Source organism: Oratosquilla oratoria, chromosome 42 (assembly GCF_046742065.1).
Source record: "Oratosquilla oratoria isolate Oo_2021 chromosome 42, ASM4674206v1, whole genome shotgun sequence".
Classification (NCBI taxonomy): domain Eukaryota; kingdom Metazoa; phylum Arthropoda; class Malacostraca; order Stomatopoda; family Squillidae; genus Oratosquilla; species Oratosquilla oratoria.
In genome coordinates, this window is record NC_134818.1 from 15,955,902 (window position 1) to 15,971,391 (window position 15,490).

Sequence of the window (15,490 nt, forward strand, 5' to 3'; positions counted from 1 at the left end):
ACTAATTCATGTTTAGTTTTTCTTTAGAAATTGTGATGTTTAGTAACAAACTATCTATAGCGCAACGTGACTTAATTCAAAGTGTATTAGATTTCAAAAATATGTACTGGAATATATATATATATATATATATATATATATATATATATATATATATATATATATACAGTATATGTGTGTGTGTATTTACCTAGTTGTATTTTACGGGAAGGGGAACTATGCTCGTGGTGTCCCGTCTTCATATCTCATTTTATCTAAACTTTTTTTTAGATTCATGTATTGTTTTTGGAGACACTACTTTCTCATCTAACTTGTTCCAACTGTCTATTACTCTGTGAGGAAAGCTGTTCCTTTTCAGGTCTCTTCTATAGCTGTCTTTCTTGATTTTCTTTCCGTTTCCTCTTGTATTTCCATCATCCCATTTTATTAGATCCTCTCTATCAATAATTTCTATGTCTTTCATGATTCTGTAAATAGCTATCAAATCTCCTCTCTCTCTTCTTTGCTCTAGTGTCTGTAGTTCAAGTTTTGCTAGTCTCTCTTCATATGATAGTTTTGAGTGTTGGTGCCAATTTTGTAATTGCTTTTTGTATTCTTTCAAGTTTTGTTATACATTTTTTTGTACTTGGTGACCACATCGTTGCTGCATATTCCAATCTTGGTCTTATCAGTGATTAGTATTTTCTTAACCATTTCTTCATCCAGGTATGTAAATGCCACTTTGATTGTTCTTATCAAATTATAAGTTTCTCCAAAAATCTTATTTATTTGTTTCTCAGGTGACATATTATTCATAACAATGACTCCCATGTCCTTCTCATTTTCTACTTTTTTTATTCTTTTCCCAATTTATATGATCCTGTTATTCTGTTTTTGCTTTTTTCCAAATTCCATTATACTACACTTTTTAGTATTGAACTCCATCTCCCACTTCCTACTCCATTCCTGTACTTTATATAGATCACTCTGTAGTAACTCACAATCTTCTTCCGTGTTCACTTCTTTTTAATAGTTTTGCATCATCTGCAAAGAAGCTCATATAACTTTCAATTTCTTCATCCATATCATTAATATATATAGCAAACATTATTGGGGCCAAAACTGTTCCTTGTGTAACACCACTTATTACTTCATCCCAATTTGAGTGTTTGTCTCTTATCACTACTCTCATTTTTCTTTCTTGCAAAAAGTCCTCCATCCATTTAAGCAGTTTGCCCTGTATTCCTCCTTCAGTTTCTAATTTCTTAAACAACTTCTTATGTTGTACTTTGTCAAAAGCTTTTTTTAGGTCTAGAAATGCACAATCAGCCCATCCATCTCTTTCTTGTATTATATCTATTAGCCTTGAATAGAAACATATTAAATTGGTGACGCATTATCGTTCTTGTCTGAATCCAAATTGCCTTGGATTTAGCACGTTGTTTTTTTTTCTAAATATTTTACCCATTTACTTTTGACAAAAAAAAAAATCACAAATTTTTGCTATTGTACTTGTTAGAGAGACTGGTCTATAGTTGGTAGGGTCTTCTTTATTTCCCCCTTTATATATAGGTACTATATTTACTTTTTTCCAATCTTTTGGAACTTTTCCTTCTTTCAAGGAACTGTTTATTATGCTATGTATTTTGTCTGCCAGTTCATTCCTGCATTCTTTCAGAATCCAGTTTGCTATTTCATCTGGTCCATGCGATTTTCTAACATCAAGATTATTCAAGTGTTTCATTATTTCATTCTTTGTTACTTCTATTTCTTTCATAGGGGGGACTTTCTCTTTCCATTCGATCTCCCCAGGTTGTATGTTCTCCCTTGTAAACACTGATTTAAAATGCTTGTTCATAATTTCCGCCATTTCTATTTCCTATGTGTATTCAACTCCTCCTTGTCTTAATTTCTCCAAATCTTGTTTGTTTTTCAGTTTGTTGTTAACAAATCTGTAAAATAATTTTGGTTGATCTTTACATTTTTCTATGACATCTTTTTCATATTTTCTCTTTTCCTCTCTGCACACTTGTACATATTCATTTCTATAACAAGTATATATTTTCCACTTTCAGGTCTTCTGTCTTTTTTCCATTTGGTCCAAGCTTTGTCCCTTTTGTCTTTGAACTCCCTACAACTTTTGTTGTACCAGCACTTTACATATTCTTTTTCTTGTTTTTGTCTTGGGTCATACTTTTCCACTCCTTTTTTTTTTTTTTTTTTTTTTTTTTATAAATTTTTGTCAAAATATTCCATTTCTCTTCCACTGTTGTTTCTTCTTTGTATATTCTTTCCCAGTTTTCTTTTTGAAAGAATTCTCTTATTTTATCAAAGTTTGTTTTTTCATACATCATTCTTCTTTTTCTATATTGTTCATTTCATGTATTTTTCCTCATTTAGTTCCAGTTCAATCAGTATATGGTCACTTTTACTTATTGGTGTTTTATATTCAATCTTTTCTACTATTCTAGGTTCAGATGTGATTATTAGGTCTAGTCTCGATGGTTCTTCTTCATTTCTATACCTAGTGTTCTCCTGTATCCACTGCGTCATTGTATGGTCAATAATCATCTCGAGTAGAACATTTCACCATGAGCCGTCTCCACCCTTTACTGTCATCTCTTCCCACAGACTTCTTTGCAATTAAAGTCGCCCATCATAACTATTCTTCCTCCATCTTCCATTATCTTATTTAATGTTATCTTTGTGTCCTCTAACATACTTTTATGTTCACTCTCTTCCCACGAGGCTGTTTTTGGAGGTACATAATTTATCACAAACTTTCTGTTCTTCTTATCTCTGTCTTCCACTTCGATCATAATCATCTCTACTGTATTCTTTCCATATGTGACACTCTTCATGTTTATATCCTTCTTAGTCAGGAACATAACTCCACCCCCTTGCTTTGTCTCTCTGTTTCTAATCCAATAATTATATGCATCATGTCCTACACTGTTGGGTGGTAGTGGACCTTTTAATTTCGTTTCTACAATTCCCATTATGTCCGGTTCTTTTTCCTTCAGATAATCATTCAGCTCATTCAATCCTGTAATTAATCAATCTATATTTGTGTAAGACACTCTTAGTTTTCTGCCACTTCCATTGTTTTCTCTGTTTCCCTTTTGTTTTTCTCTAGTATTTCGAATTTCCTTACTTTTATATTCACTACTCTCCAATAGAATCTCTCTTTCTCTGACTCTGTTCTGTTCTCGTTTTTTTCCTTAGCTTGTTGTCTTTTAATTTTTCCTCCTCTCTTTCCTCTTTATTCATTTCCCTTTTTATCCATACCTTTTTATATTGTTCACTTGCTGCTAGTTTCCCTGTTTTTGATAAGATATTCTCTGCCGTCGTTTGTGACCTGAATTTAATTTCATAATTGGTCTGGTCTTATCTGTACTATACTTTCCGAGTCTAAACTTCTCTTCAATTTGTTTCATGATTTCAGGTTCATCTTCCTGAACTAATTCTAGTAATCTGCTTACTTTTTCATTTTCCTCATTGATTCTTGTGGTTCTATCTGGGTTGTGTTTCTCTTCCATTCCTAATATAATTATACATTTCTTTTTGTCTGCTAAGTCTCTTACTATATTCTCCTTTTGTCTCATCACTTTAATAACTGAGTCTTCAGTTTGTTCTTTCATTTGCTGTTTAATTATGTCAGTAAATGCAACTTTACTGTTTTCTTGGATTGTCTTCCAACCCTTAGCTTCTTTAGCTATGGCCTCTTTGTTTTCTTTATTATTCCTCTTTAATTCTTCATTCTCCTCTTTTACTTCTTTTAACTGTCTTTTTAGTTCTTCTATTTCCTTAGTTAAGTTTTTGTTCGCCTTCTCTAGTTCTTCCAATCTTTCAACCCTTTGCGCAATTTCAGACATTGTACCGAACCTACTCTCCCAATGTTCGGTCATTTGTTCAAGTTTTTGTTCTAGTCTTGCCAGTCGGGGGAGGTTGGTATCCGCCCCCCCCCTCATTAAATCCATGGAAATTATTATCCTCACCTTCTATTGTGCTGTTCATATCTATGTTTCTAATCTTTACATTTTTGTTAGACCCTTTATCGTCACTAAATTGATCCGGCCCGCGTTTGTTTACATGGCGTCTGCCTGCCTGGACCAAGTCCTCTCCTTCCTCATTTCCTTCCATTTCCCTCAGTAATCTCTCCCCTTCTCCTTTTTCCTCACTTTCCCACTACACCACGAGCAATCCCCTTCCCTGCAAATACAATAGGTACTTCCTTTGCGTTGAGATCCACGAAAATTTCACTTTTTCTTCAGGACGTCAATCCTCGCCGTCTGTCCAACGTGTGTGTGTGTGTGTGTATTTACCTAGTTGTATTTACCTTGTATTCTACGGGAAGGGGAGCTATGCTCGTGGAGTCCCGTTTTCATATCTCGTTTTATCCAAACTATTTTTAAATTCATGTATTGTTTTTGCACACACCACTTTCTCATCTAACTTGTTCCAACTGTCTATTACTCTGTGAGGAAAGCTGTTCTTTTTCAGGTCTCTTCTATAGCTGTCTTTTTTTATTTTCTTTCCATGTCCTCTTGTATTTCTGTCATCCCATTTTATCAGATTCTCTCTATCAGTAATTTCTATGCCTTTCATGATTCTGTAAATAGCTATCAAATCTCCTCTCTCTCTTCTTTGCTCTAGTGTCTGTAGTTCAAGTTTTGCTAGTCTCTCTTCATATGATAGTTTTGAGAGTGTAGGTGCCAATTTTGTAATTGCTCTTTGTATTCTTTCAAGTTTTGTTATACATTTTTTTGTACTTGGTGACCATATCGTTGCTGCATATTCCAATCTTGGTCTTATCAGGGTGATTAGAATTTTCTTCGCCATTTCTTCATCCAGGTATGTAAATGCCACTTTGATTGTTCTTATTAAACTATAGGTTTCTCCAAAAATCTTATTTATATGTTTCTCAGGTGACATATTATTCATAACAATGACTCCCAGGTCCTTCTCATTTTCTACTTTTTTTATTCCTTCTTCTCCCAATTTATATGATCCTGTTATTCTGTTTTTACTTTTTCCAAATTCCATTATACTACACTTCTTTGTATTGAACTCCATCTCCCACTTCCTACTCCATTCCTGTACTTTATTTAGATCTCTCTGTAGTGATTCACAATCTTCTTCCGTGTTCACTCTTTTCAATAGTTTTGCATCATCTGCAAAGAAGCTCATATAGCTTTCAATTCCTTCATCCATATCATTAATATATATAGCAAACATTATTGGGGCAAGAACTGTTCCTTGTGGAACACCGCTTATTACTTCATCTCATTTTGAGTGTTGGTCTCTGATCACTACTCTCATTTTTCTTTCTTGCAAAAAGTCTTCCATCCAATTTAATAATTTACCTCGTATTCCTCCTTCAGATTCTAGTTTCTTAAGCAACTTCTTATGTGGTACTTTGTCAAAAGCTTTTTTTAGGTCTAGAAATGCACAGTCCGCCCATCCATCTCTTTCTTGTATTATATCTATTAGCCTTGAATAGAAACATATTAAATTGGTGACGCATTATCGTTCTTGTCTGAATCCAAATTGCCTTGGATTTAGTACGTTGTTTTTTTCCAAGTATTTTACCCATCTACTTTTGATCATTCTTTCACAAATTCTTGCTATTGTACTTGTTAGAGAGACTGGTCTATAGTTGGTAGGTTCTTCTTTATTTCCTCCTTTATATATAGGTACTATATTTGCTTTTTTCCAATCTTCTGGAACTTTTCCTTCTTTCAAGGAACTGCTTATTATGCTATGTATTTTGTCTGCCAGTTCATTCCTGCATTCTTTCAGAATCCAGTTTGCTATTTCATCTGGTCCATGCGATTTTCTGACATCAAGATTACTCAAGTGTATCAATATTTCATTCTTTGATACTTCTATTTCTTCTATAGGGGGGACTTTCTCTTTCCATTCAATCTCTTCAGGTTGTATGTTCTCCCTTGTAAACACTGATTTAAAATGTTTGTTCATAATTTCCGCCATTTCCATTTCCTCAGTGTATTCAACTCCCCCTTGTCTTAATTTCTCCAAGTCCTGTTTGTTTTTCAGTTTGTTGTTTACAAATCTGTAGAATAGTTTTGGTTGATCTTTACATTTTTCTATGACGTCTTTTTCATATTTTCTCTTTTCCTCTCTGCACGTTTGTACATATTCATTTCTATAACCGGTATATATTTTCCATTTTTCAGGTCTTCTGTCTTTTTTCCATCTGGTCCAGGCTTTGTCTCTTTTGTCTTTTAACTCCCTACAACTTTTGTTGTACCAGCATTTTACATATTCTTTTTCTTGTTTTTGTCTTGGGACATACTTTTCCACTCCTTTTTTGTAAATTTTTGTCAAAATATTCCATTTCTCTTCCACTGATGTTTCTTCTTTGTATATTTCTTCCCAGTTTTCTTGTTGAAAGAATTCTCTTATTTTATCAAAGTTTGTTTTTTCATACATCATTCTTCCTTTTCTATATTGTTCATTTCTTTTCATATATTTTTCTTCATTAAGTTCCAGTTCAATCAATATGTGGTCACTTTTACCTATTGGTGTTTTATATTCAATCTTGTCCACTATTCTAGGTTCAGATGTAATTAATAAGTCTAGTCTCGATGGTTCTTCTTCATTTCTATACCTAGTGTTCTCCTGTATCCATTGTGTCATTGTGTGGTCAATAATCATCTCAAGTAGAGCGTTTCCCCATGAGTCGTCTCCACCCTTTACTGTCATTTCTTCCCAGCAGATTTCTTTGCAATTAAAGTTGCCCATCATAACTATTCTTCCTCCATCTTCCATTATTTTATTTAATGTTATCTTTGTGTCCTCTAACATACTTTTATGTTCACTCTCCTCCCATGAGGCTGTTTTTGGAGGCACATAATTTATCACAAATTTTCTGCTCTTCTTATCTCTGTCTTCCACTTCTATCATAATCATCTCTACTGTATTCTTTCCATATATGACACCTTTCACGTTTATATCCTTCTTAGTCAGGAACATAACTCCACCCCCTTGCTTTTTCTCTCTGTTTCTAATCCAATAATTGTATGCATCATGTCCTACACTGTTGGGTGGTAGTGGGCCTTTTAATTTTGTTTCTACAATTCCCAATATGTCCGGTTCTTTTTCCTTCAAATAATCATTCAGCTCATTCAATCCTGTTATTAATCCATCTATATTTGTGTAAGACACTCTTAGTTTTCTGCCACTTCCATTGTGTTCTCTGTTTCCCTTATGTTTTTCTTTTGTATGTCGAACTTCCTTAGTTTCATGTTCACTACTCTCCAATAGAATCTCTCTTTCTCTGACTCCGTTCTGTTCTCGTTTTTTGCCTTAGCTTCCAGTCTTTTCTGCTTTTCTTCCTCTCTTTCCTCTTTATTCATTTCCCTTTTTATCCATATCTTTTTATATTGTTCACTTGTTGCTAGTTTCCCTGTTTTGGATAAGATATTCTCTGCCGTTGTTTGTGATTTGAATTTAATCTTAATTGGTCTGGTCTTGTCTGTGCTATACTTTCCGAGTCTAAATTTCTCTTTGATTTGTTTCATAATTTCTGGTTCATCTTCCTGAACTGATTCTAGTAATTGGCTTACTTTTTCATTTTCCTCTTTGATTCTTGTGGTTCTATCTGGGTTGTGTTTCTCTTCCATTCCTAATATAATTATACATTTCTTCTTGTCTGCTAACTCTCTTACTATATTCTCCTTTTGTCTCATCACTTTAATAACTGAGTCTTCAGTATGTTCTTTCAATTGCTGTTTGACTATGTCAGTGAATGAAACCTTATTTCCTTCTTGGGTTGTTTTCCAATTCTTAGCTTCTTTAGCTATTGTCTCTCTGTTTTCTTTACTATTCTTCTTCAATTCCTCATTCTCCACCTTTACATCTCTTAACTGTCTTTTTAGGTCTTCTATTTCATCAGTTAAGTTTTTATTCGCCTTTTCTAGTTCTTCCAATCTTTCAACCCTTTGTAAAATGGTGTTCATATGACCTAACCTACTCTCCAAGTCCTCGATCACCTTATCAACCTTCTCCTCTAGTCTTGTCAGTCGGGGGGGGTTTGTGTCCCCCCACCCTCTTTAAATCCCTTGAAAATATTCTCATCACTTTCTACTGTATTGTTCCTATCTATACTTCTAATCTTTACATTCTTATTATACATTTCGTCGTCTTCCAGTTGGGCTTGCGGTCGTTTGTTTACTTTTCGGCGGTCTGCTTGGGCCAAGTCCTCTACTTCCTCATTTCCTTCCATTTCCCCAGCAATCCTTCCCCTTCTCCTCTTTCCTTACTTTCCCACTACCCCACAAGCAATTTCCCCCCCACCCTGTAAATACAAAAAGGCACTTCTCTTTGCGTTGGGATCCACAATCGGCACTTTTCTTCAGAACGTTCTTCAAGCCGTCCGTTCGTTGAAAGTGTGTGTGTGTGTGTGTGTGTGTGTGTGTGTGTGTGTGTGTGTGTGTGTGTGCAATTCACCATGGTCTTGGATTTCGTGTTGGACTCGTAATCGACAGCTATTACCCTCTCGGAAGAGAGCTCAGAGCTCATATATGACTGATTTATGGGTAATGCTGTGACTTTACATGCACACCCAAACCCAAATTCCCGCCCACGAGAGTTGGAGTAACGACTCACAGCATAGCGATACTGAAATTATTTCAGCCTTGGGGGGATTCGAATTCCGACCGCCTCGAATGTTACCACTGCGCCGTCGTGTGCGTGTGTGTGTATACATACACGCGCACATACAGGAAAATGAGTAGGTATGTGGAATATATCCCAAGTGAGCTTAAACTGACGCTCCAAATGGTGGAGGCTGAATTTCGGATGGCACAACACCAATCGTGCCTTTTCGATGCAAAGGATTTTTCTTCTTCTTTTCTTAATATACAAGCCCAACTCTCCTTTGTATTTTTTTTCTTACCTCTCTTTCTCTTGTCCTCACTTCTCTGTCCCATTTCTGGTATCTCTCTCTACATTCACTATGTCTCACTTTGTCATACATTTGCTTCTCTCGTTTCGAATGCTTCCTTTCTCCGTCGTCGACCACGCCCTTTTTCATTTCCCTTGCCTTCCTTTATCAATTGTCCTCTTCCATACTGAACATCTTTGTCATATCGATTCCCAAGTCGCCTCAAACTGTGCCGCCGAAGCCCACCGAGCTCCTCCTAACTTGCTACTAACCTACTGGGCCGAGGTTTGAATCCCTTCGACAGTCAGTGCCTGCCACCGACCCAAGTTGTGCAAACACAAAGAGCATATGTGACAGTCACGGGTCCTGCAAAGCGGTTCCTGACGTGAGCTCCCCGAATCCTATCTTATCTTTAACTCTATGGACTTGTGGTCTTTGTACATGTACTTTGCAACATGTATGGATTTGTCACAGAGACCTCTTCTATCTATATCCCATGGACTTTTACCCCTTTATAAGAGAGGTAGCCAAGCACTTACCCACTCCCATCCACCACCCTTTTCTCCCTCTTAGAGACCTCTTGGTTAAGTAATTATACAGATGAGTAAGCTGTGACTCCTGGGTCAATCTGTTGCTAATTACCTGGGGGCTGTAGATCTACAATAGAAACAGGAAGTAACGGATTGACTGGTTGACCAACTGGTAGCAAAGAGAGGAAGAGAGAAGACACTAGTTATCAGTCCTTATGAAGTGAAAAGGAACTAGATAAATAATGGAAGTTGTGAGAACTAAATATCTTTGGAATAGTCTGGAGTATACATGGCAGCCCCGAGGGTGGAGGTGAAACTTTGGGAATGGGCTGCAGGGACGTAATTCTCTGATATATAGAAGACAGATAAGTGGCAGGGTGGTGAGGTAAATACAAAAAACAGTTGGGTATTTCTATTCACCTAAGTCTCTTACCAATACTTCTTCATGCACTCTGAAGAAATCCTGGTGAGGATGGAACTTCAGTGAATAAAATTCCAAATGTTTTCTGTTTACCTCACCACCCTGCCACTCAGGTTATTCTCTCTTGCATCTTGGATCTTGTACAGGAACTGATCATTGCCCCCCTACCTTCTTTTCAAAAGCATACACAAAAATGGATGCAGAAAGCCTCGTTATTCTTAAAATATTTATTTAGTCCAAATGTGTAATCAGCGTTTCTACAAAAGTCATGTCTCTTAAATTATGTAAAGTTTGACGAAATAATTGATAGCTTAATAACAGATGAGTCTGCTGATAAAATACCTCTCTGCAAGTCTTGCACTGGCTAATTCCAGATAATAAATGCAAGTGCCACATGCCATTCTTGATGAATATTCAACATATGCACAAATTTCAATTGCAATCACATGAGGATAACATCACTTCTTTAACTTAGATGAACACAGAAACTTATTTCCTCATATAATTTTACTAATGTACTAGATAATGTTATTTTCCTAATGATTTACGCATCTTTCTAAACACTCATTTTACAATAAGTCCTAAGTAGCAACTATGAATTCTATATCAACACGCTACTCTGTGGTAACTGTGAATGAAAATGATTATGATCATACTACTTGCTGGTAACTACAAACCCTGACTATGAATCTTAACTACCTGTATATCACAACCAATAGGTGATCAACCTACTACCAAAGAGACCTATACTTACAAAGGAAAAAAAAAGTAAAATACATGAAATATAAACTTCCAAAACTACCTCACAAGATCATCAGTTGTTGTTGGTGATCTGCCCATACTGTTAGAGGACAAGTTCTAAAGTAAACTTCTTGGAGGTCAGCTCCCTTATAAGGCCTTTAGGTATACATATGTATAATCTTCATGGAAAACCATAAACAAATATAGTCTACTTTTCACATCAGTAATACAATTCAGCAAATTATCTATACATCTATATATACCATGGGCTTTTTCCCACTACAGGTACACAAATAGAATTATCTTGAGACAAATCTAGGTTCATATTTCCAGGTTGAAATGATGATGCAGCAATTAAGCTCAATGGTCCTTAACTTCAACCTAGTTTGATCTTTGGCTAAATAAAAACCATTTGGTATTTGCCTTGACACAATATGTACAGTGGAACATGGTGTTGAATGGTTAATTCAATGCACTTCAAACTGAAAATAGTTAGAATCCTAATTTTATTAGAAATAAATAAGTAAATAAGTAAATAAATAAATAAATATTAATAATAATAAATAAATTAAAAAAGAGAACTTCAATAACCTCACAGTATACAGCACACCACATCAAAAATTCTGCAGCATTGATTTGCGGTGCTTATTGATAACTGGAGCAATACGATATTGGTACGTGTTGCCTTCCACATAACCATTGTTATTCATTCGACTTCTCAATTCTTCAATACTAGGAGGGCAGGACTTAAAAGCTGTCTGGCCTCTTATGGCTTCCTGTTCCCAACGTGTTCTTAAAGCTGTTACATGACCTATGAAATAAAAGAAAGATAGATTTGAAGTGCAAACAAATACAACCCAGTTACTTGAGAGATAACCAAAACCAATGTCACTAATGATACTGCTTACAAGAAAATTCTTAATATTTCCTGAAACTATTTTCTGTAAACAATACCATTACCAAAACTACTTAAAACACATTTACCATGAATACTCATTACTATTTCTGAGAGTATTTCTTGCTTATCTTGGCTTTACTGCTACTTAAATATTTCCTTTGACCCTACTATTTAGGAAACCAGAATGGCAACAATTCAGCAATCTAAAATGTATGTGTCCTCATAGTTAGAATATCTCTAAAAATTACATCTCTTAGTCTTCTTAGAATAATGCACATTGTTTACCAATATTAACTACAATGTTATACAAAAGGCAATATTTATATTAAAAGGTATGTCCTGAACAACACTACTATTTGGCAGAAAAGGAAGGCACTAAAACTTGCCACAGTGCAGTTATCTACCATTATCAAATACAATGACAATTTCAGTTTTACTTTATTAGTCCATTTAAAATATCACAAATCTAAAATTGTCCTTTTAAGAAGTCTGGCATTGCTCTGTATAATTTTTATTAGTTTCCACACTGGGTTCCTTTACATATCATCTCACAATGTAAAGTAACTGTTGCCAAAAATTGGATAAAAAGGATTCTATAAAAAGAAAGTAGTTATTCATTGACAACATAATTAGAGTAAAATCAATATAGTAGGCACTTGGAAATTCAAGCAATATCTACAAACTATACTAATAACCTTGATATGCTTGGGGCATGTTTAAAGCAAAGCAAAACAAACCCATCAGAAATTAGAAATGAGATATTGCTTAAGAAAAATTATAAGATGTGATAATGGACAGGATTTTGACGTAGGCATATTAGCTATAAAAAGAGATGCTTGCACTACTAGGGAAGGAGCATATCTTGCATATTTCAAACTTCACATTAAGTAAAGCCAAGGAGATTATGAGCAAAGAAAGAGCATGCCAGTGGGTGAATACAGAAATGGAAGAGCAAAGAAGAAAAGTATCCATACTTGCTTTATTAAATCCTTTCTGATAAAATCCATGTACTGAAATTCAATACTAATGAGAAATTACTAAAATATCTACTGATTTATCAATGTGATCCTCTGATTTCCAGGTAAAAAATGCTCCTGAAATGGTTATCATAAAGCTTATTTTTGTTCAGCAAGCCCAATTCAACTACTAATATTAACAATGATTCAATTATGTCACAGATTCCTGCTCTCAGAGAAGGCTAGGATGGTGCAACCTTATGAAGAACTTTTTGAAGCACAGAATTTAATATAATATAGAATGTAGAAGTTTCAAAGGATTCAGTATGTTGAGTGGTGGTGGAAAAGGAGATGGGAGACAGGGTTGATGAAAGAGTATTGGGATAGTTTGGACACATGGATAGAATGAGTGAAGAAAGATTAGTAAAAGAAGTGTGGAAGGTAGAGGTGGATGGAGTGAATGTGAAAGGGGCAACCAAGGATGAGATGGATGGATGGGGTAATAGGAGCATTGAGCATGAGGGGAATGTCTGTTGTGGAAGGAAGGAAGAAGGCAGAAGATAGGGGGTGAGTGAAGAGTGGTTTTGTATGGATGATAATGTGATACATGGAAGGGGATGGGGATGGTTAGGGAGTGGTTATGTGTAAATGTTATTTTGATGCAGCCCAAAGGGATTTCTTCCCATCTTCTCTTTTTCTGCATGAGGGGATGGAGAAGGGGGTCACTAATTAAATGAAGCAGCCTTGCCGTGGATGTGCTTTGTCTTGCTGCATTGCTTCTAACCCCGGGCAATGAGCGAGATACAGGGATGACCCATCATCCAGGAGGAGCCAAGATAAGAGGAGGGCGGGAAGGGTGGTGAATAGGACTGGAGTGGAGTGGGCAGGGATGAAATGGATGGATGTGGAATTATGCCTCTTGACTTTGGCCAACTCCCTTGTAAGGGGGAAAAAGCTCTTGGTATATGTATCTATGTACCCTTACTACAAACTCAAGCAGCCAGGCAGCCTTGATATGTCTCAACTTCAACCTCACACCCAAGTGGTGATGTGTTAAACCACTTGGGCAGTGAGCTTCCCAATATCATAAGCCCATAAAGATTCCCCCCGTCTTTCTTTTTCTGCATGAGGGTACAGAGGGGGAGGGTCATTAATTAAATGAAGTGGCTTTGCTGTGATGTGCTGTGTCTTGGTGCATTGCTTCTGACTTGGGGCAATGGGTGAGATGCAGGGATGATCTGTTATCCAGGAGGAGCCAAGAAAAGAGGGAGGGAGAGAGGAAGGGAGTGGTGGTGAATGGGAGTGGAGTAGGTGGGAATGAAATAGGTGGGAGTGGCATTATGCCTTTTGACTTTGGCTACCTCCCTTGTAAGGGGGAAAAAACAATTGGTATATGTATTAGTTTTCTAATGAGTTAAAAAATGAAAGAGTTCCAAATATGTATAACATTACTAAAAGCATTCTAATCAGAATATCATCAATCCATTTAACATAATGATACATTTGACAGATTTTGTTCTAGTTAAGGAAAGCCAATTTCACAGAGCTGTGGAGTGGACTTAGTAATGATGGGGTCCCAGTTGACAAGACCTCCAGCTCTATGCTAGAGGTCTACACCTCCAAATGGAGATGAGAGTATTGATGGGGTCTGAAGACGGGCAGTAGGGAAATGATGCTTTCTGATGCCCATCTCACAGGGGCATTTTTAAGTACCTACTATTGGTCCCTCCCTCCATGTGGGGACTAATGAAAAGTACATTTAAGAGGTGGATCTGCAAGACTAACATCTGAGAGAATCATCCCCTGTTGTCTATCTTCAAACCTTGTCAACACCCTACATCCAGGCCCAACATCTCCCCCAATTAATTTTGTATTTCCTCCATCTTTTCAAATAAAGAGAGCTGAAAACTTCCATCCATTCTCATATGACCATGCAACCTTAGGTTGGTCTGTCCTATTCTTTCACTTTATCCAATTTATATCCCAGTTCATTCATGAATCTTCCAGTTCCTTATTTTGACATCCTTCATAACTCCATATGTAAGCTACAAACACTTCATTTCAACTGCTTCCACACAATTCTCTTGTATTCAGCTTCTAGTAGTCTATGAGTAAAAATCTGACCTACACAACCCTTCCCTATTCAAAACCTACACTGTTCTTCATCTATCTTCACTGTATAAAATATCAGGTTACAAGTTACAACTGGTCAAAATAATACCATCATCAAAGACTTATCATCAGTAATGGTTACTGGTTACACAAGAAAGCTGCTGTTCAAGTTTGTCACACAATGGACAGAATGCATTGGTGGAAAGGACACAGGACTCCTTATACAATGGGTCACAAAAAATTAATAACATTTAGATAAGGTAAGCATAAAAATGAAGATTTCAGGCCTTAATCATATTACCTTGGTTTAACCTTTTTAGGCCCAGTATGTATTTCAATGATTTTGTTGTGGCTAAAACCAGACAACTTTATCAATTCCAGAGAAACTTTCAGACCTCAGAAAGTTAAAGTCCATCTTGATTCTCCCTTTCCAACCTTGTAACCCATTTAGTGATTTTGTTCTGGTTAATCCCAGCTAATCTTATTCAGTTCAAAGAAAGAAACCTCTCATCTCAAAGGGTTTAAAAATACCAGTGTACATTCACACAATCAAGATGACACACAAAACGAAAACATATAACAAGGTTTTATCACTTTGTGGGAACTATGCACCTTAAAAAACTGAAAATGAGGATTATACATTATTTCATATTGACCTAATTTGTTTTGAATTGGTCTTGTCCCTTATTAGGAAGAAAGGGCTTTGTTTATATATTTACTTCATTCACATGGAATTCAAAAACATTATGGTGCTTCTTATTAGCATTTTTGAATGAAGAATAGCAACACAAAAGGCACAAGCTTTTTATATGAAAAATTTTAATTAAAAAAATAGCAAATAAAAGGCATTTCAGAAAGAAAGAAAAAATAAAGAAACACATTTAGTGCACAATGTTTGGACATGTACATGTGGCACCAAAAGACAAATGTGCATATCCAAAC

General features: G+C 35.9%; 1 protein-coding gene across 6 annotated transcripts in view; it reads right to left on the minus strand.

The window, feature by feature from the left end:
• Nucleotides 1-10,059: 10,059 nt before the first annotated feature.
• The window catches only part of LOC143021505 (serine/threonine-protein kinase TNNI3K-like), a 36,901-nt gene continuing 31,470 nt past the window's right edge, over nucleotides 10,060-15,490 (minus strand). For all 6 annotated transcript variants that reach the window (XM_076179075.1, XM_076179078.1, XM_076179077.1 and 3 more), the window contains one exon: nucleotides 10,060-11,393. In XM_076179075.1, the coding sequence (XP_076035190.1) occupies nucleotides 11,197-11,393 (197 nt within the window). In that variant the 3' untranslated portion in view covers nucleotides 10,060-11,196. The remainder of the gene's footprint in view (nucleotides 11,394-15,490) is intronic.